The sequence below is a fragment of the Anolis sagrei genome, chromosome 5 (genome assembly GCF_037176765.1).
Source record: "Anolis sagrei isolate rAnoSag1 chromosome 5, rAnoSag1.mat, whole genome shotgun sequence".
Classification (NCBI taxonomy): Eukaryota; Metazoa; Chordata; class Lepidosauria; order Squamata; family Dactyloidae; genus Anolis; species Anolis sagrei.
In genome coordinates, this window is record NC_090025.1 from 61,769,707 (window position 1) to 61,792,348 (window position 22,642).

The 22,642-nt window shown below is 37.4% G+C and overlaps 1 protein-coding gene across 4 annotated transcripts in view; it reads right to left on the reverse strand.

The window, feature by feature from the left end:
* Window positions 1-801: 801 nt before the first annotated feature.
* The window catches only part of GPM6A (glycoprotein M6A), a 238,465-nt gene continuing 216,624 nt past the window's right edge, over window positions 802-22,642 (reverse strand). For all 4 annotated transcript variants that reach the window (XM_060778691.2, XM_060778693.2, XM_060778689.2 and 1 more), the window contains 4 exons: window positions 10,205-10,358; window positions 8,898-8,974; window positions 7,797-7,862; window positions 802-2,978 (listed from right to left, as the gene is read on the reverse strand). In XM_060778691.2, the coding sequence (XP_060634674.1) occupies window positions 2,826-2,978; window positions 7,797-7,862; window positions 8,898-8,974; window positions 10,205-10,358 (450 nt within the window). In that variant the 3' untranslated portion in view covers window positions 802-2,825. The remainder of the gene's footprint in view (window positions 2,979-7,796; window positions 7,863-8,897; window positions 8,975-10,204; window positions 10,359-22,642) is intronic.

Below are 22,642 nucleotides of genomic sequence, written 5' to 3' on the forward strand. Positions count from 1 at the left end.
TTCTAACATTTGTATTTTTACAGATTTATTATTTTTAAAATAATATATGCAGATTTATATCATACAATATATGGATTTTAAGTGTACTTAGAAATGTTATTATATCAAGTAGTATGCAGGTACTATACATGAACAAATGATATATAATAGGCTTGTGTTCCATATCCATTTTAGCTGTTTTCCTTCAGCCAATCTGGGCTTCTTCAGTTTGGTTGGATGGCCATAACAGCAAGGCCAGCCATTATGTTTTTCCAACCATTACGGAATCATGTGGCAGCTGATCACGGCTACTCCCCTATTTGGCATCATGCATCAGGCAAGTTGTGCCTGCTTTCTTAGCCCTGTTGCTGAAACCCCTTGAAGAGGGAAGGAAAAAAAAAGGATCCCAGGAAGGATGCTTTCTTAACCCATTGCTGAAACCCAGGTTCCCCTGAAGGGAAAAAGGAAAGGATCCAAGGAATTGAAAGGGGAGCCTGGGGAGCCCACCCATTGCCACCAATGAGCCAGATCTAGCCATATTTTCTAGCTGGGGAATGAAAATGGCTATCTAGTTACCCACCCATTTTTGGGAGACACGTGAAAACAGAAATGGGGGTCTATTGGAATCCAGCCAGCAGAAACGGATCAAGTTAGAGCCGAAATGCAAAAGCCTAGTATATATGTCATTCTAAGAACAATCGAAGTAAGAAATGCTTTTATGAAAAGTAAGACACCAGTCGCTTTAAAAAAAATATTCTGCAGAAATTTCCCAATAAGACATTCTATAAGACAAGGAAAAAGAAAACACTGACTACTAATAAGTACACAAAGTACACAAGTGTATTTATTACATTTTTGCAAGCACTTGGTTCTACATTTCAAAAACGCCACCATCAAGCTGTTGGCACATTTATGTACAAAACAGATTAATTGTAATGCCTGCTACAAAGCATTCTTTGTGAAAATACAAACTCTAATACCAGAGAAAAGCCAAAAGCATCAACATCATTACATGAGTTTAAAAGACACTGTTTTAAAAATCATCACGAACTCCTTTTAAGACACAAAACTGAAACACTACAATATAGAATTGAAAGAGGTTCATAATACTTTTTGCAGAAGGTAAATACTGATACTGCACATTATCAGAAAATGTTGATTCCGTAAGACAGTAAAGTGTAAAAAATAAAATTAAAAAAATAATTAGAAAACCAAAAAAAATTAAACTAATACTACTTGATGCATAAACATGCCACAAGTAACTATAGTATTAACCTCTACTTACTACAAGAACTGGTAAAAATTACTGATGATGCATGACTAGTAAGAGTAGAAAGAAGAGTTTTACTCAAGAACTTTTATTAGAAATGCACTTACACTCAGAGAGAATTCACAATGGTCCAATAAGTGCACAAAACTAGCTATAATTTTTTAACACTGACAAAAATGTCTTGTCAGGATACATCACTTTAAAAGACTTTATAGCATTCTTGTAGCATTAGAAATAGGCAAAAATAAAAATTAAAAAACACCAATTTTGGTCCAATAATACTGATTTTTTTTTTACTTTTTTGTATGATTTTTTGTTTGTGTGTTTTTAAGTACAGGTACTTCTTTCAGATTAACATGACTGACTTTTCTCTTAATATTTTCTTACTCAAAATAAAGGTTCAAATATATTACTAACACTTCCAAACAATAGCTCCAGTAGCAGCCATTAACCTCACTTTAACGTAATACAGGTAAACCAGTATGTGTGTAGGAAAGCTACAAGCCAAGCTATTACATTTATGGAAGCCTCCTTATATATATCACATACAGTACATGTATCATTCAGACTGGTGCAATCCACCTAAATTTTTAAAGCAGGTAAAAGGACTTCTGATTCTTAAAGGTTGCTGTATTATAGATATATCACTTTCATAAATGTAGCTAAGCAGCATATCAGCACATGAACAGCTCCAATGTAGCATAACCATTGTGGAATCACAGCGATCATTCTGCAGCAACATACGCATAGCTCTATGTAACATTTGTCTATACACTGCAACTCTTGAAAGAAAATCATGGCATCCTAACGCTTTGAAGGAGATAAATGGCCATGCATTAACAAGCACCACAGCGCATGCTCACAATATAAACAGCAGGAATAGCCACCAATGAAACTTGAAAAGAGAGAATACTCCATTTAGTACATCGAGAATCATACAATGTTAACAAAGATAAGAAGCACTTTTTTTTGTATTTTACCTACTCTTACAAATTTAGAAATTGCACCTTTGATTGTTTTAAAATGTTCTCAGGACCTTCCATCAAGATGCTCACTGGTCCATCTGGCAAGATTTCCAAATCTGAAGGAATGTCAGTGGTGTGCCTCCTCAAGAAATCGTACATGGTGTACAAGTGGTCCCTTTGAAGTATACCTGTAGTTAAAGTACTTACCTAAACCAAAACTAAAAAGTATAAAAAAGCTATTTTTCTTGTTCAAAAACATATAAGAAACAATGCAAAAAGGTGTTATGCATAACACATACAAAGTGATTCCTTTAAAAAAAAATCAAACACATCTCCGTATTTGACAATAGTTAGTATTCTTGATCTAACTGAAAATAACTTTAGGGTTGGAAAAAAGGCTGTTTCAGGAGCTTTGTAGTAGAGACTTATCACACAAGCTAGTAACTAATTAAGAAACCAAGTGCTGGACAACCAAGAATTGTACAGGGGTGATGTACAAGTCACCCTTAACTATCTTTTGTGAGAAGCACTTTTGATTTTAAATGGAAAGATGGATGGCCTTTAGTTAAACAGCAAAGCATTCAATGGTAGAAAGTAAGACAAGGTATTTTTTATGTGTATGCATTGAGTCGCTCTTTTGAGCGGGTAGAATGAATGTCGTGAAGCTCTTGCTCCTCCTTTGACTTAATATCCTCGTACTTCTGCATTCTGCAGGCATCTTTCACATAGGCCCAGTTGGCAGACAGAACCATAAGGTAATGAACCTAAGGAAAAGAGGAAAGAAAGAGATATGATGACATTTGGTCACATTTGATTACACCAACTTCGATTCTCTTGGAAGCTGTGGCATGTCCGAACCCTTTGCCAAAGAACAATAACGTTATTTGCTGGGCAATTCTAGACAAAAAATAAGACAGACCCACTTATTCTGTTTTTTCCCCATTGTTTTTGAAAATTCCTGTTTTCTGTCATTTTAAAATCACTACAAACCCATTCATACCACTGTAGTACTGTTTTTGTCAATATTTCTTTCCATCTATTGCAGGTCAGCAACACTGGCCTTTATTATCTAATTCTATCGGCTATGGCGATACAGATGGTACTGTTGATTATATAATGAGGCTATAGTAGGCTAGAGATGGACAGGTAATTCCATTTAGTCCTATAATATAGACTGCATTTCCTGTAAATTATGTAAAATAATCCCAAACTCTTGTTATGTATATTCACATCAGTTTGAACACATGGCAATCCAGTTGCTGTTGCTGCTGCTTACTATCAAGTCATTTCTAATATTTGATCCCAAGAACCTATCATGGGGTTTTCTTGGCAAAATTTGAGGGGTTGCCTTTGCCTCCCTCTAAACTTGAAAGTATGGAACTTGCCCAAAGTCACCCAGAAGCTTACCATGGCAGTGAGCAGGCGTTTGAACACTAGTCCCCTTATGTTCTAGTAGAGTGGTTCTCAACCTGTGAGTCCCCTGATGTTTTGGCCTTCAACTCCCAGAAATCCTAACAGATGGTAAACTGGCTGGGATTTCTGGGAGTTGTAGGCCAAAACACTTGGGGACCCACAGGTTGAAAACTACTGTTCTAGTACATCGTTCAAACCACTGCATAATGCTGGCTCTTATAGCAACTCTATCATATAGTTTTACCATAGACTTCTTAAGGTGAGAAAAATGTGACTGCCTAAGGTCACTGAGTGGGTTCCCATGGCTGAGCAGGCATTCAGTCTATATAATAATAATAATAATAATAATAATAATAATAATAATAATAATAATAACAACTTTATTTTTATACCCCGCCTCCATCTCCCCTAAGGGACTAGGGGCAGCTTACAAAGGGACAAGCCCAGGGAGCACAAAGTTAACAACATAACACAATAAAATAGCATCAAAACAAAACCAAATAAAAACATATCAGAATAAAACATAACATCATAAAAACAGTACCATACAGAATGATAAAAGTGCTGAGTTCAGAGGGCTCTGGGTTTGGGCAAATTCCTAGATAGAGCTAAGGGAAAGTGCAAAGTTCAGAACTCAGGGCTGGGAGGATAATGTTCATGGAGATTAAAATTTCAGGTTAGTAGCGCGGAGGGACATGTCTACACTGTCCTGGTCCCACACACAAACCACCAGTGCACCATGATGGCTCTTAATCCAGAGTTTTATATATATGGCATCTATGGGAAACTTTATATGGTACTCATCCCTTACTGTTTTCATTATGTCTTTCTGTCTTACAGAGAACTGTTTCTAAGAGGATATTCCTACCTCTAAAAAATGAGGGATAATATTTGCAAAAAGGTTTCTTTGTTGAATCAGTTTGGTTTCCTGTTTGCATATTTTTTTCATTTCTCCCCTCATGCACTATTGTTTGGCATGAGCTTCAACTTACTTTAGCCAGCTTTAGCTTGGCCAGCCAAATATATATTTTCTCCAAAAAAATTAATTAATCTGGATCACTGCAAATCTAACCTAAGAGACTGAGGGCCCTTCCACACAGCCCTATATTCCAGAATATCAAGAGAGGAAATCCCACATTATTTGAGTGTGGACTCAGATAACCCAGTTCAAAGCAGATATTGTGGGATTTTCTGCCTTGATATTCTGGGATATTGGGCTGTGTGGAAGGGTCCTGAATCTCAGGGTATAAAGGAGTGAGTAAAGGTCGCAGGTTCGATTCCAGGGAGCGGCGTGAGCTTCCGCTGTCAGCCCTAGCTTCTGCCAACCTAGCAGTTCGAAAACATGCAAATGTGAGTAGATCAATACTCCGGCGGGAAGGTAACGGCGCTCCATGCAGTCATGCCGGCCACATGACCTTGGAGGTGTCTACGGACAACGCTGGCTCTTCGGCTTAGAAATGGAGATGAGCACCACACCCCAGAGTCAGACATGACTGGACTTAATGTTAGGGGACTACCTTTACCTTTACCTTAAATTTTCCAGGGAAAGTTAAATCTATTGATTCTGTATAGTGCAACTTCACCTAAATTTGAAAAGAATGTCTTGTTATGTCAAATCGTCTAGCCTCTCTATAGTCAATTTGGTGTTGGTATAGACATTCATAATAAAAATCAAATCAGTTGCTATTGCCAATAGAAGCAGACGAGGACCAAAGCATTGAGTACACTTTGTAGATGCAACCTGTGTTGCTTACCAAGTTTCCATTGACGGAATGGATCAATTTTAGTTAGAACTAGCAGTTGGATTTAAAAGACAGTGTGCAATGGAGACTGAAAATGACATAGAGAAGCAGTAGCTACCAAAGGCAGAAACAGATGTTAAAAGATACACTTGAACATTTGGCAATGTAATTGTTTTGGGTTTCTGTTTCAAAGTCAATATGGAAATTTCCCAGTCATAGTCCAGCTGTTTCCTGTTTTTATTTCCACATTCCTTATCACTCCTCACACCTGCATCAATTTACTTTCTCTTTCCTGCTCAGTTCTTGTGTGTGGTGTGAATCTAATTGTCCCCAGTTATATAGAACCAGAGGAGGAGATTACAGGAAGGTGAGAAAGCTTCCATAAGCTTGTTCAGATGACTTCAGAGATGGGACAATTACCTTGCTAAAAAGATGTGTTAGCTCACAGACTGTACAGGCTTAATCAACAAAAATTAGAGAAATTTCCAAGATGGTATTCACATTGGCAAATTGAGCGGTAAATAGAATGAATAATAAACCGTATATATTCATGTATATATTGACATCATGTATGAATTGAGAGCAGGTTCATGGATTGTGATATGGCTCCTAGATACGTCATGGGTCATTCCATGGAGAAGGGAGAACACTAATGCCTCCTTAGGGGACCACTTTCCCTGGCCATCCCAGCTGCCATTTTCCCACCCAGGAATTTCAAAACACCAGAAGTTCAGACAGAGTATAGTGGATCACAGATTCTTTTAGGATGGATTAAACTCTTGAACTTTGCTGCTCTAGCCAGAGAAGGTATTGGTTCCTTATTTTATAAGTGGTATGGCACAGTACCTCACACACAGACTCATGGATAAGTTGACCCAGGTCTCAGGGGGTTGAGTTTTTTCACTACATTTTCATGAATATGTAGGGTATTTTGATTTGCCTAAGTTCCAGGGCAAATTACACCTAGTCCCCTTCTACACAGCTGAATAAAATTCCACATTATCTGCTTTGAACTGGAATATATGGCAGTGAGGACTCAGATAACCCAGTTCAAAGCAGATATTGTGGGATTTTCTGCCTTGATATTCTGGGTTATATGGCTGTGTGGAAGGGCCTCATGTGTCAAATACAGGAGAGTGAATTTGCATGGATTCTCTGAAAACTGTGATGATCTCTTTTGTGTATTATTGCAAATTCTGAGACACTACATCCCTCATTCAATGCTTATGATTATAATTTGCATAGTTTGAAAATTATTCTGATAGTTGTTATGCTCACGGCCATGAGAATTTCTCTATACAAAGCTAACTCTGGAGGCCTATGGAGAAAAGTACCTTGAGTAAAAATGTGGTTCATATTTCCAAATTTCTTTTTCCCCTCAGTATTTTAATTTAAAAATTTAACAGTAAAATATACACACAGTAACAATACTTATAAGTGCATAAACATAGATAGAGTCTTAGACAGTGATTGCTTAACAAACATATATTTTTACTTATAACTCTAAAGCTACCAACATTTTCTGACAATTTATTTTTGCCATACAGTCTTATTGACCAGGATGGTCTGAAAATAGCCAATTATTTGAATTAAATATAAGAACGTAATTAACAAAAAGTGTTTACACTGTAGTTTTAAAAGTTGAGCCCCTTTAAGGGATTAATTAATCATTGTTCCAATCTGCACAGGTAGCAAATAAAGTGCAGAGACCGAGCAAGCAAGATTAATGTGTATTCCATAGCTCCAACCTTAGCACAACCAACCATGTCACTCACTATCTGTTTGATGCCTAAGCAATGCCAGACACGCATCCACCAACCACAGAACAGAAAGACAAGCATTTTTGACACATGGACACAATAAACCTAATTTTATTACCATGATAACTAAAAAAGAGGACATATTTAGATTTATGTAAAACATATAGGAGCTTTATTACTATCTTTACATTAATGAAGAGTAGTAATGGAGCACTTCCAACAAGAGCTTTGTAATGGGTGAGCGCATGTTTTAGTCCAGTGCTTAGAAATATTTTCCATACAATATCTTGCAGTGAGCACATCCACAGACAATGTTGCAGTACCAAAAGGGCAACATTTTCAGGTTTTGATTATGCAGATATAGTAATATTGTGCATTCACTTCTGTTTAGTTGTGTGTCTAAAATAAAAAGAATAAATGCACTTTAACTCCACAAAAAAGTTTGGTATGTGTATGTATGTATGTATACTGGAGGATCTTTCTTTTCCTAAAATATTCAAATATAAGACATAAAAGTCTTCTGAAATATGAAATTATGTTTATTACTATGTTTACACAAGTGGAAGTTAATAAGAGAGCATTTTATGTAGGGGTGGTTAGCACAAACATTCACTGTCCCAATGTTCATTATGATTCTCAGCACAAGGCAAAGTATTCTAAATCTTACCATAGCAATGACAGCTGCTCCAGCCCCAGCAAGTGCCACAATAAACAAGTGGAACGTCATGTTCAGCTGCAAAAACAATAAAAGAAGCAAGTTGCAAATTAAGGAGATGAAAAAGCAAACAAAACACCACATTCTGTGAGTACCACAATGCGTAGCTTAAACAGTATAATAGTTATTGTCTTTGTCTGAACAGTTCAGGAGAAATCAACTGATTTATATAAATTCACTAGCAATATGACTGAGGAAGACCTCTTCATAGGCTGCCCCAAGACTGTGGAATGATTATTATTATTTTAGAGCTAGTTATATTTTTATTCATTTTCACTATTTCTTAGATTTTAGGCATGCATGATCCAGTACTATATATCCATAGGCAAGAACTTGTAGCCAATATGACTGTTTGCCAACAATAGAGTTGTGGTGGTGGGGCAGGTCCGTAAGTGACTGTGGAGCATGATTATTATACCCATGTGTGTAATAATAAGTGTCTGAATAAGAGGAGGACCAACATCTCCAACCCAAAGCAGCCACAGCACACCTTTGCCTTCATTCTTCATTCTATTGTATTTTTGTACCAAGAAATGGAGTATAGGGCATAAGGAGACATGATGTCACTGTGAGGTTATATCTTATGATCTTTGAACTGTTTCATCAGCACTTCTTTATGCATGTCAATAGGACTTATGCTAAGAGAGCTCTCAAGGAAAAAACAACTTCATTGTTTGAAGAGGATTAAAGGCCAAATTCCAAGAGTATTTGTAACAGAGTGTAAACACATATCCCCACTGGATTTCTGTTGTCATCAGTTGTGGCAAGTTAACTCCTGCAAACCAACTGGCTTCTAGAAGTTTGAAAGTATGATAAGTGTTCATTGTCTTAGTTATACCACTACAGCAGGATGTTGCCCAGTAGACCTCTATCAGATAGACACATTCCACTGATTAGCCATAGATATATGGAGGAGGCAATGTGCAAAACAGGATGGGAAATCTTTTTCTGCCGCAGATGAAAAAGTACAGGGTAGAATACACCTGCATAGGTCACCAGTGGAAATCCAGCCATCATCTGCTAATTTTTTCTCCCTTTCATACTTTTACTCACCTCATTAGACTCACACATCCTGAGGAAATTTTCAGACATTGTGCAAATCTTCTTTTCTTCTCCAATTGTGACAATTCCTGCAAACAGATTAAATACTCCATGAGGTTCTGATACACCTTTAATGCACAAAAGGTAAGCTTGGGTAAAAAAAAAATGTATTTGAAAGTGCCAGGAAAAAAAGAAAAACAAACACAACCATGTATATTTCAGTAACAATAACAAATATTAATATATAAACACTGCCTTAAAACACAAGCCAAATAAACATCTTAAATCTATAGTTAAAGGTCTGTGAAAGAATAATGATGCTGAAGAGTTACCGGTGTAGGCAAGAGACAAGACAAAATGCTTTCTTTTCATAGCAAATTACAACTCAGTAAGACCTCTTTGTGAAGGGTCTCAAAAATTATATATATATATATATATATATATATATATATATATATAGCTACTTTAAGCAATGAAGAAATCATTGCTTAAAACAACAGTATTATTCTACAGTTATTCCTATTTTACACTTGGCATGAACTATGATTTATTTAAAACTAGAAACAAAACATTCAGTTGCCTCTTTGAACAGTAAGAAGGGATTGGAAATGAAGGAGCTGATTGTTCCTTGATACTAGTATATACAATGCTGGACTGTGGTTTTAAAAAGTCCACGTATCTAATTCACAGGATGTCACCTGCATATTCCTAATCCATATTTTGAACTATGGCAAACAAACCCCCCCCCCCCCGAAATTTTTCAGGTTAAAAAAAAACCTGGTTTACTCATGAATTTTAACTGGTTAACCAAATCCCCATGCTAAGTCTATGAGACACAAAAAATTAAGAGTACCTCCAGAACTGCAAGCACTATCTCAAGCAAATATTGACAATTTATTCACACTCTCATTACTTGCAGCAATAGCTGATGTAGCGAGGCAACCAAGTTGGGGGGGGGGGGTGTTGAATGCCCTCATTAAGGAGACCAGACTTGGTGGAGGTGGTTGACAGGGGCGGAGCTGCAGGCTATTGAAGGCTGCTCTGCCCCCTGCTGTGCTCTTTGCTTCAGCATGAGCTAGGAGGCAGGTTTCAACCCCCCCCCCCCCGAAATTTTAACCCCCCCCCCAATTTTCAACCCCTCCAAAAAAACTTTTTTGGCTACGGCCCTGCAAACAGCCTTGATTAAAATTCATCCATTGTGTTCTATCAATGTTTGCATTTGTTGACATTTTTGGACTCAATATTGGAAGTTGCCCATGATCTAAGAATGTCTGCAGTTCAATGCACTATCAATGGAATTAAACAAATCACCCACTTACCAAACTGACGCAGATCCAAGCAGAGGTTTGCCCCTTCCACCAGGGTAGTATTTTTGCAAATAGTCCACAGGTTGAAATACATGTAGACAGGCAAAGAAGTGAAAGCTGTAACTCCCAGCCAGGCCAGCATGAAGATGTATGTCAGCATGATAAACTGTAACAAATATGAAAATGGTGTCAGAGAGAACCTGAATGTTTTGAAACTATTTCCTTGAAGAAAAAACCCAAGCAAACAGAAAATATCAAAGACAGCATGCACACATTTTAATCCCACTGCACCACTTCTTTTGATCATGAAAGCTTTCACATGTTTACATTTGTTAAAACAACACAAGATCATACCCTAGATGGTTCACAATGAAAGGACACATCCTAATGACCTCTATCAAAAAGATATGAATGGAATCAAGTGAATATTTTTTCTGAGGGGAAAAAAGACCTGGGACTCTTGAAAACCAAATAGATCAATCATAGAATCTAGAAATTTAGAGCTTGATCCAAAGCTCATCACCTTTAGATTTGAATATGTTTAAATTCGTATTTAAGGATTTATAACTGATTATTTTAATACCTAATATTTAATTACATTTTAATGCTTGTATAGTTAAGATTTAAATTATATCACATTAGTTTGAGTCTTTCTTAACAACAACAACAACAACAACAACAACAACAACAACAGTTGATGGACTACAAAAAAAGCGAGGAAAGTGTGGCATGCAGCCCCAGGACAAATTTTTGACCTTCAGGGGCCTTTAGCCCAAATGTACAGGCTCCAGGCCTTGTTTAATTGCCCATTCCTGGATGGCAAGATTTGACATGAACATTAGGCAGGTCACCAATATGACTGGCAGAATATGCCACTTATAGAATTATGCTACTAAAAGTTGAAATGGGTCAAAAACATGGCTGAGCTGCCCATGGGAGAGAGACATTAAAGGTTGCTCTGTATACATTCAGTCCATAATTACAGTATCATCATAGAGAATTCTAAGTCAGCAACAATCATTGCACATCACAACAGCATACAAAGAAACCAATCTGACTCACACTAAATCAGATGTGCAGCAGTGTGCAACTTAATTAATTGCAACCATGTATTGTTTGCATTTGAAACTCACGAAGAGAGTTTCTGATTGTTGATGGAAATTGGGAGAAAGAAAGTCTTTTATACCAGATTGCCTAGCCTTCTTCAACATATTGCTACCATTTTTATGCCCTGCACCTTAACGAGTACATCACCTTGGGACTTCAGAGACGAGACGAACAAACAATCCTACTCTTGCACTGAAAACATTGGGTGTCAGGCAGGCATGTAGCCGGGGGGGGGGGGGCTTGAGGGGCTTCCCCCCCCCCCCCCCCCGAAATTCTCATGGTGGTTCGCGAAAAGGCCTTACTGGTGCATTATTTAAACTGTTATGTTTATTCATATCATGATCTGATCACCATACTCAATATATCCCATATGCATGGGGGTATTGGGGTAATGATACAAAAGGTTTGCTACGGTAGACCCTCTTTCACTCAGACTCAGCCCCCCCGAAACCCCCCCTGAAAAAAATTCAGCCCCCCCCCCCCCCCCCAATTAAATCCTGGCTACGGGCCTGGTGTCAGGGCAGAATATCCACACAGATAAGCAAATGGTTTCCCCATTCATGTGCTTTAATGTAGGACTGCTAGGACTGCCACTTCCAATTTCTCCATTCCTTTTTGTTTTATATGAACAGGGTGCCTCATCTAAAGGACATTGCTCTGAGGCTCCTTCTCCCATCCTCCTTCCAAATGGTTGGGTACAGTTCCTGTCACTCTGGGGAGCATTTATCTGCTCCTTTAGTTAAGTTCTTCATTGGCAAAGGGGAGGAATTCTAATTGAACTGTTTCCAAACAGTTCCCATGAGCATTTTTGCCACACAGGATTAGCACCTAGTTGCATGGATTAGAACACTCACCCATTGTGTTTCAGAACAATGTTTAAGATGGGTAGGGGAGTGGGACAGGCAAAGTACTCATATTACTGTGATCTTCTCCCATTGGGATGAAGTTGGAGTATGACTCTTGGGTGAACTATAAACCATTCAAACTTTGCCACATATATGTAACAAGCAATACATGACTTTGCAGCCTGCTGCTCCCTGAGACACTTTTCTGAGCACAGTGTCCTAATGTGATTCATTGGCAAACACATATAGGTACTTTTCATTTTCAGGATCTTATCCATCTTGGATGGTAGTCAGTAAAGGTTTTGACATTATCATATATTAGTTCATTGTAATTAGTCACCTACTGGCCTTGGGATGGAATAAAGGAAAATAACAATCACCTAAATAACCCTACTATGCCTTGGAAGCTAAGTAGGGTCAGCCCTGGTTGAGAGATTGCCAATGATTATCAGGTGCCATAGGCAAGATATATTTGACAGAACCATCGCCAAATGTATCTTGCCTAAGAAAACCTTATGAAATTATTGGGGTTAGCATAAGTTGACAGGTGGCTTGGAGGCATGTACACAAACAAAATAACCCTACACTCATCTTTTTTTTCAATTTAATGTTCATTGACACAAAATTGCACAAAAACATCATTAGGTTTAAGAAGGGGATTAAAGATAATTGTTGGTAGGTGAGTTTTTTTTAAAAAAAGCAAGAACTTCCTTTAAAAAACAACTATTACATTTTATGGCTTGTCATTTGCTGTTATTTTTGTTTTACAACTCCTACTACAGCAGCCGTACTTAAGTAGATGAGACATTTCTGCCATCCAAAAGCACTCGCACAGAAGAAATTAGCTGGAAGCAAGTGAAGTCATTGAAGAATTTCTAACAAAAGACTAAAAATAATCTCCCATTCTTGAATTACTATAAAATGTAACCTGTTTTGTTCTTGCAGCCTTTAAACAAGTGCTTCTGAGTATTGGTGTATTTTGCAGTGAAAAGATGAATAATGAAAAGTGAATAGTTCAATTCTACAAAAGTTAAAGACAAAAATATCTCTCTTGTTTTTACTTTGTATGCTTCTTAGTACTCACTTCCTAGACTAGAAGTTATGTGTTTACTTATTACTGAAATATGTGCCAGAGGATAATAAGGCTGAGTTTATGAGTTGGTATCTCCACACCATTACAAGCTTAATTAGCTTCTGCCAGTGTCATTTGGCTTCTGTAATTTATTTTGGGAAAGATCTTTTTTTGTTCTTTGTTGTTTTGTTACTTTTGTTAGTCTCTGAACAAGGATGAAAATCATGCAACCCTTTTGATGTTGTTGGATGGAACCTATCAGGATTTACCCACCCCACCCCCAAACCCAACAACCAAATAAAACTAAATCAGTTATTAGCTGTTTACTTAAACTATCAGTTTATGATTTATATATTGGAAGTTTTCTTGTATTTGGTTTATGATTGATATGTTGGAGTTGACTTTATGTGAAGAGAACCAGGATTTTAGTGCAATGTGAGGATGTTGAGAGTCAACCTAATATATAAATTGAGAGTTGGCTTGGAAGTCAAAATTATGGATTTTCATATGATCTATAGATAAGCCAAGGGCCATGCTATAGAGTGAGGAAAGCAAAAACGCTGATTCTGGGGGCCAGTCACCCCTGGCCACTGCCACCATTTTTCCACAAGAGGGATTGTAGAGGAGTTGATGTTTCTTAGTTCTCCTAGGATGGACTACATTCTCATCTTTCACTACTCTATTCAGAGAAGGGGATGGTTCCCCTTTTTTATATAAGAGTTAAGTTACAATACTTACATTGATCCATGGATAAAATGACCCAAGTTATACATTGGTTCTTCTTGGTATACAGTGCTAGTTTTCTTGAGTTATTTGTGCATCTATATTTTAGGCTGCCCCCTGCCCCCATTCTTTCTATCCAGAATGCAGTGCTAGGGTTTTAAGCTCATGTTGTGTACTTCCCAGCATTTGTCATCACAGGCTATTTCACACCATAAGGGTAGAATAGAGGCTAGTTATAGGCAGTATATAACTTGAATCATAAAATCATTGAATAATACAGTTGGAAGAGACCACATGGCCCATCTAGTTCAACACCCCGCCATGCAGAAAAAGAATGGTTTCATCAGTTTCATTGGCAACAAGGTCATCTCAAAAGACAATTCAAAATGTTTGTTATGACTTGTAAAAGTCTAAACAGCTAAGATCCAAACTATCTGAAACCTTTCATCTCCTCATATGAGCTTGCCCATGTCTTGTGACCTGGGGATTGGGTATCCCTCTCCATTCCACTCACACACTTGTTTGGTGAGGACAGAGAAGAGAAGCTTCTCAGGAGTTGTTCCTCAGCTGTCTAATTTCCTTTCAATAGAGGCTTAGTTGGCCTCTCTCGGCTTTATTTTCCTCAATACGCAAAGACCTTCTCATTTTAATAGGTTTTCAGCCTTTAACTAGTTGGGGCTGAAGTATGTGGTATGGCTATGCTATTTGTTTAATATTACATAGCTAATGCTATGGAACTTTTAATTACTTCAAAATAATGTTTTAATGGGATTGATTGTTTAATGCTTGTTAACATTTGTTATACTATTTCAGCTGTTTTTAAATATATATATATTGTGAGAAGCTTTTGATTCCACATTGGAAGAAAGGCAGGATAGAAATAAAATAAAATCAATAAATAAATATGGCTGTTCTGCCTTCTATATCAACAATGTCTGGAAAACTGCATGGTCCACAATCCCAACTCTACAGATTTTTAACCAGTGTGCCCATGCTCAAGTACATCATTCAAGAGTATGGATTCCTTTTCATGACATGGTATGTGTAGATGTCATAATATTATAAGAAAACTGCAATGAACCATACTGTGTATTTAAAACTATAGTTTAAATCTAATTCCTAGTTCTAACAAGAGTAGATTTACTGAGGCAATGGGTGATGATTTTCCATTCAGCAACTGAATCATCACATCTCTTCTGGTTGGGATTAGTAATTGGGTTAAGATATGTTTGGTCCTATGCTTATAATGCTTGTCATTCAATTTAAAGTTTGCTAAGAGCTCACAGACCTCTTGTAGTCTACATTAGTGTTCTTCAGTGTGATGCTACAAGACAAGGTACATGCACATGCACAAGGAACCCCATATATATGTTATAGAGGCACACTATCCTCACAAATTACCAAAATGTATCTTCTCCTTTTCTGGAAAAAGGACCTGTTGACACCTATGCCCCCCTGTCATCATGCTATATCATTCTGAAATCTAAAATGAAGAACCAATAGATGTTTAAAGGAATAACTGAAAGCTGTTCAGCAAAACATCAAGTAAAGGCAGACTACCCAGGTGATATTCTTAATTTATCCTGATTAGTAGAGTACTCTGAAATTACTCTGCCATACAGATTTGCAAACTTCAGAAAGCCACACTAGTGTTCAGACATGTTCAATCTGTGTTCATGACATCCATGCAATCCTTCAACTGTAAATGATTTAGGAAATATAGAATTGCAAAATTTTGGAGTCATAAGCTTTAGATAAAATTGGATGCTTGCTGTTTAGAATGTTATGGCAGTGGCAGAACTGCCTGCTCACATAAAGAGAACTTTTAACAACAGTTTTTGGGACATATCTAGTTTGCCTCAGGTCTGGAGACAAGAGGAATTTGACTTTTCTTAGTCAACACCCTAAGTCAAGATGACTTGAAGAATTATGCTTGCTTTAACCCCAGGGGAAGAAACCTTTACAACTTGATTTACTATAAGGCACAAGGCCACCTTATTTCTCACTTTGGTTTAGTTACTTTATTGGTGTCAAGAAAAAAAATCCCTCATCTACATAATGATTTGTCATTATTATTGGAGAAGGAGAAGACAATTTCATTTATTTTCTTTCTGAGCTATGTACTTGAAGAAATTGCTACATATATGCCTATATAGACCATAATGGTCTTGATTCAAGATTGCTTCTTGATTCAACCATTCCTGCTTTTTACCCCTCATTTGTGAATGTACAGCCTTGTGTTTTGCTGCAGATTTGAAGCAGAAATTATAAGAGTTGTAACTGATCTAAAGTCACAGTTTCTATATTAGTTCTTTCCTTATTATTGAAATGCCCATTTATCTCTTTCTATATAATTAATTGAACTCAATGAGATTGATTTTTTTACAGGTTTGGCTTCCTGCCTCCAACTGTTTTTAATGAAAATTAAAATAAGAACGTTGTGTGGAAATGTGTTATTAATACTGAAGCAATACAAGTGATCTGTCATGGACCTGAGATGTCTTCAATTAAATCCACAATGCAACCTAAATACACATGGGTTTTTTTTGTTTGTTTTTTTTGAAGAAATAATAGGTTTTATAGGAAGAAAATTATTTCTGAATGACACTTGGTGGCATAATCAGTTACTAAATTCTGACAATGTAAGGTTATCAAAAGTTAGATTTCTGTCTTCTGAAATAGCAACTGAAAATCAGCTAAAATCTAGACCTTTGCCCTTTCTGAATATTGAAATAGAGTGGATGAAGGAAGTGGTTAATGAAGCTTTACAACAAGGTCTGTTGGTTATTTGGGTTCTTTCAGTGGCTTTCAATACCATCAACCATGGTGTCCATCAGAGTCAACCTTCTGGGACAGGGTTTCATAGTACTGTTCTAGTGACTCCATCTTTTTCTATGGCTTCATCACACACAGCAAAATCAGCATTTCTACACATTTAAGAAATGGCAACCAACCATGTCCTTCACACAATGCAAGCTTCAACTGTGTGGGTGAGGTAGTTTGCCATTTTTAAAGTGTTGGGTTTTCCAGTGCTTTTTAAGCTGGTTGGCAATTGACTTATTTTTAAATTCCTCACATAGAGATGGAAAAAATGGCTAATGCAAAGACTCTGGACAAGATGAGGGTTAATTTAAAGCCATTTACTACGATCGCCAGTGCAAAGGTTCTGGGAAAGATGGGGGTTATTTTAATACCACTTCCTACAATCCGGGGTTATTTTTAAAAAAAGATAAATAATTGAAATCCTGGAGGGACAATGGGAGGAAATCTCAGAGCAAACAACCCCAGGAAAAGTGCCACCTTAAGAAAACTGCCTTAAATCTATTTCAGTGAAAAGGTCTTAAATGCAGTGCTGCCTTAAAGGGTATATATTTTTAAAAAGTGTATTGGAAGGAGTCATCGCCTACCCATGTGATGGGAATTAAGTGGACAGTTGGGTTAGGAGCTGGAGGAGGCGATCTTAGTGTAATGGCATTGAGCTCTTTGTCTTCTTTAAAGACAGAACCCCATGAAAATCCAGCACTTCTCCCGCTTTCTATGTTTTCTCCATCTCCTTGTGATGAAGTCCCTAGAGGGTGCTTTCGGTGGGTGGTACTGGAGGATTCTTGTTCACCTTCTTGACCTGTGCAATTTCTCAAGGTTCCGTCTTATTCTTGATGCTATTTAAAACTGCTAGGACATGTGATCCACAGTTTTAGAATAAAGGTCACCAATATGCTGTTGATACCCAGCTGTGTTTCTCCTTTCCATCCAATGCAAAAGAATTGGTACATGACTGGGTATCATTTCATTTGAATGACTATAATGCACTCTATGTGGTACTGTCTTTAAAAAACTCTCAAAAACTTAGTTCAAAGAGTTTCAGCCAAGTTGTTAACTGGGGTTGGCTACAGGGAGCAACAACTCCACTGGTTGCTGATCCATTCCGAGACACAATTCAAGTGCTACTTTTGACATATAAACCCATATACAGCTTGAATCCAGGTAACTCCCTTTATGAGCCCATTAGAGCTCTAAGATCATTGAGAGAGGCTTTTCTCTCTGTTTCACCAGCTTCTCAAGCTCATTTGGTGGAAACAAAGGAGCTGTGGCTGTTCTCACAAACTTCTTGCCTAGAAAAGCCAGGATGGTCCCCTCCTTGCTCTCCTATTGTCAGCAAGTCAGATCATTTTTATTCTGTCAGTCTTTTACAAACTGACTAGGGACCTTGTCACACAGCAGTGGCCAGGAGTGGTGGCGCTATTCTTAAAGGCGAGGCATGGAGGCAGTCATTTCATCTCACCTCATTTTGTCTTGTTTTGCCAGCCAGCTGGCCAGTGAAGCAAGACAAGGTGAAACGACTGCCTCCATGCCTCACCTTTAAGAACAGCGCCACCACCCAGGATCTGTGTGATGAGGTCCTAGGTTTGGGCTTTCAATACCGTGTGGTGCTGTTTTTCATGTTTTTATTAAATTCAATAAAATTTAATATTTTAATTTTAAATACTTTAACTTTATCAATCATTTAATTCATTTTACAATCTTATACTCATATTTTTATTGATGCTTTTGTATGGATTTTAATTGGTATTGTTTTAAATATGTTGTTAGTTGCCTTTTTCCCTGGAAAAAGGAAGAATATAAATTAATAAAATACTAATACAGATTGAGCATCCCTTATCCCAAAATATAAAACACTTCAAAGTCCAAAATATTTTGATGCCAGCTCCCCATTTCTGCTTTCACATCAGCAGCTGTAGTTCTGCTTTTTCATTCACAAAACAGAAGCAGGCTGCTGGCACGCTCAGGCAGTGGTGAGAGGTTGGAGAGAAATGCGAGAATCTGTAAAATGGCAGCAGATCCTATTATGCAGATATAGGTATTCCAAAATCTAGAGGGCAATCTGAATTCCAAATCACTTCCAGTCCCAAGCATTTCAAATAAGGGATACTAAACCTGTAGCTTTGACATCAGTCTCATATAAAACATATAGGTCTGTCATACATAAAGATATAGTTGGCATTTTACAAGATGTCTAGACTGTAAAAATAAATTATAAATTAAGACATACTCCAGTAATGATTTTTAGCATTAGCATTGCAATGCCAATTCGTTTTGCAGGTTTTGGAGACCTCTAAATTCGTACTCAATGTTAGAAAGATGTGGGTCAGAAGAAACGTTTGGTTTTTTCCTATTAAACGTTATTTTTAATACTTCAATTTCTCAGCACCACAAATGTATAGCCAAAAAGACAAACCTTTTAAATACTAGTGTTCAAGTAGCCACATCATCAAATTCCCACTCCCCTGAGCAGAGCAGTGAGTTGCGCAGAGTACCATGCAATTTTGGCAGTGCCTGCCCCTTTCCATTTGTCACTCATAGTACCCTTCCCATTTTGTCACTAAAAAAAAATGAATACATGTCAAACATATAGTTGTTGTTGTTGTTAACTAGTACACATTAAAAACTTAAGAAGAGTCATTCCTGTGCATCTTTTTTGCCATTTGAATTGTACACCTTCATCCACCTTGTTGATCAGTGTTTCTTGTGACAGTTGGCTAGAACACTGCAAAATTAAAGTGGCCAGAAGGAGAAATGCACTGAAATAGTGGGAGGATTGACTGTACATATGTGGCCCTCCTGAGCCACAGTCAATTGCTGCTTCTGGCTATCCAACTCTCTAACTGGCTCTGTTCTTCAGATTTGCATTTGTGCAAATTACTTGCATTGCATTGCTTTACATGTGGTAGAAATTTCAGGAGCAATTGGAAAATGACAGGAACCTGGAAAACTTATGTAAGCTTTTGTGGCAGGTTATTTAAGGCTTCAGTTAGTGGTTTCATTTATATCCCTTGGGATATAAGAAGAAAAGTAGCTGTAAATATATAAAAGTGAATTGCTGGTTCAGCAGATCATCAGGGAACATCATTTTCCACTGGGAAAGAAATATGTCTTTTTGCTTTAAGAAGAAAATTAAGCGGATTAGTACTGTGATGCCTACAAAAACTGTTCTATGGCAGGAGGCAGCTATTAGAAAAAGAACCACGATAGATCATGAATATTGTGGGCCCTTTGAGTGCTTACAAATGAACATATAAATCCAGACTTACTCCATGTTTTCCTCCCACAGTTTGAGCCTGGCTTCCTCCCACCTTGGCAATGCATTTGACAGATGTAGAGGCCAGCAAATTAAGCGCTGATTCAGGGGTTTGTCTTGTCTGAGTTTTAAAAACACTGTATGTGCATTTATTCATTAAATTACTTTTGCCACCATTTTAAACATTGAAAAACTGCTTCAAAAGTAGGTTACTAATATCATCAGTATCCATCCCATCAGTGAAATGCCCAATCAGCTACTTGTGTCCATGCGCAGAGTCAGCTTTTCTGAAGAGCTTGTTCTGTATGTATATCAGAGAAAGAAGACGGCATGTCTAGTGAAAGGAGATGAGTGAACCTCCACAGTGGCTTCAGTTTCCAAATAAGGGGTTATTCACACTATACAATTATAGTACTTTCAGTGCATTTTACTCAGTCTGTGGTATCCAGAATTGTGTGCGTGGCTGGAAGTTGGGCTGGGTAGCCCTTGAGGCCCTTGAGGTCTCTCCCAACGCTATGATTCTATGATGTTATTTGATCTATAATGCAATAAGCAACAGGTATGTGCTTAGAGAATTCTGAATACTTCTCCAAACTACAAATCATATTTTTGTAAGACAAAGTGAAATCACATAGTGATGTCTGCACAGTATGGACAGTTCCTATGCATATCCATATACACAGTGGTGGCTTACAGCTCCAAGGTTAGCAAAGTACTTTGTCTTTAATATCCAAAGCTCTTTAGATCAGTAAAAGTAGTAAGGATAAGGATAAAATCTCTCTGAACCCAATAATAACCATCCTCTTCAGATAACGTATAAAGAAAAACCAGTACCTTATGTTGTTCTAAAAGAATGAGAACCATGAACTCAGTCTCTACCACGATAACTTCATTAATTATAGAAATCCTTCATGGGAATGCTCTTTTTTGCATCTTCATTCCTTCTTATCTGATATTTAAAATATGTTCTGGTCATTATGGGTTGCATGTTTCCAGGAAAAATAATCAGCTAGAAACTTCCAGCAATCTTTGATTAAATACAGCAGGGTTAAAAAACCAACAGCCTTTGACCTAATTTCAAAAGTCTTGTGCATGTGATTACTTCAGAAGTCCGATTGAGATGTCCCTTCACTGCTGGGAATATGTTAGGCCAGGAAGGGAAAGTATGTGGATTGTAAACCCACTTGGGTACCTTTATCTCCAAAACACCTTTCTCTCATCAGATCCCCTTGACAAATACATGAGTGGAGCATAGACCATCATACTGCCAGAAGGTTCCAAAGACTATGGCAGATTTTTCTAAAGAGATTATTTTGGTCCTGAAATAGTGAAAACCGTAAATCACTGTGCTTTTATATTTAAAAAGGTGATGGGGAGAAGTGGGTCTGGATTAAAATGAGGCAGGATCATGACCCCTCCATTCCCTGAAAGAGGTCCATCCCTGGCCTAGAACTTTCCATCCACACCATTGACTCCTTCACTCCCCCCCTCCCCCATATATCCTGGCTATGGCACAAATGTAGGTAAAATGGGAAAAGACCCCATTCACTCTTGGCATGTGGCTGCTGAAATATGACTCCTTGGTTGATTAAACCTTGACAACAACAACAGGAACTACAACAACAAAATTGTGTCTAAAGCATGAATTCAAGGTTTCAGTATGATACGAATTCTGTCAACAGGAAAATTTCACCATCTCATAGCCTGCATATTGAACTTTAAACAATATGTTCAAAACTGTGTAAAATGTGCCTATCTGCATAAATAACATGGAAAAATGTCTAGATCCAGAAAATCAGATTGTAAAAATGCTGAAATACAACATCAGATAAGATACAATTCGTCTCTGATTTAAAAAAGGGAGGAAAGGGAAAAAGTGAGGTCTGAATTCCAAATTTATAGAAGGATTAGCCATCCTCTGCCACTCGTTGCTGTGGCTCAATCTGTGTATATGTGTTTTGTGTGTATATATGTGTGTTTGCATATGTGTGTGTGTGTGTGGTTTTGTGCATGCATTGTAATTTATTTTTGTTGGTTTTTTTTAACTTTTTAAGTCTCTTCTGCTGTGTTTTTCAGTGTTTTATGAGTGATGGTCACTCATTGGCCTGATAGGTGTCTTGTGTCCAAATTTCATGTGAATTCATCCAGTGATTTTGAGTTATGTTAATCCCACAAACGAACATTACATTTTTATTATATAGATGGTGAAGTAATCAGTTGCTTCAAAATATGATATATGCTTTATTTGTGTAGCAGAAGTGTTTCTTCCCTGAGTCCGGCTGTTATAAGGCCTAATGTGGGATGAAAAAAAATGTAAATAAGGTGTGCAATCCCAATAAAAGTAGAGAAAGGGCAATCAGGAGGGGACAGTTTGCTTAAAGGGAAGTGAGCTGAAGTCTCTGACAGATTGAAAACCCAAGATGGGTGAGAATATTGTATTTATAATATAATGCTTGCTGATATTATCTATAGAAGTTTGACATTCTGTAATAATAGCTGTGTTGAAGGATTGCATTATATGTAAATGTACTACAATGCTGAATTAAGTTGAAAGGTATCTGAACTGTATGGTGTCAAAAGCTAGATACAGATTGACAGGTATAAGGCAAAGAACCTGCAATAAGAAA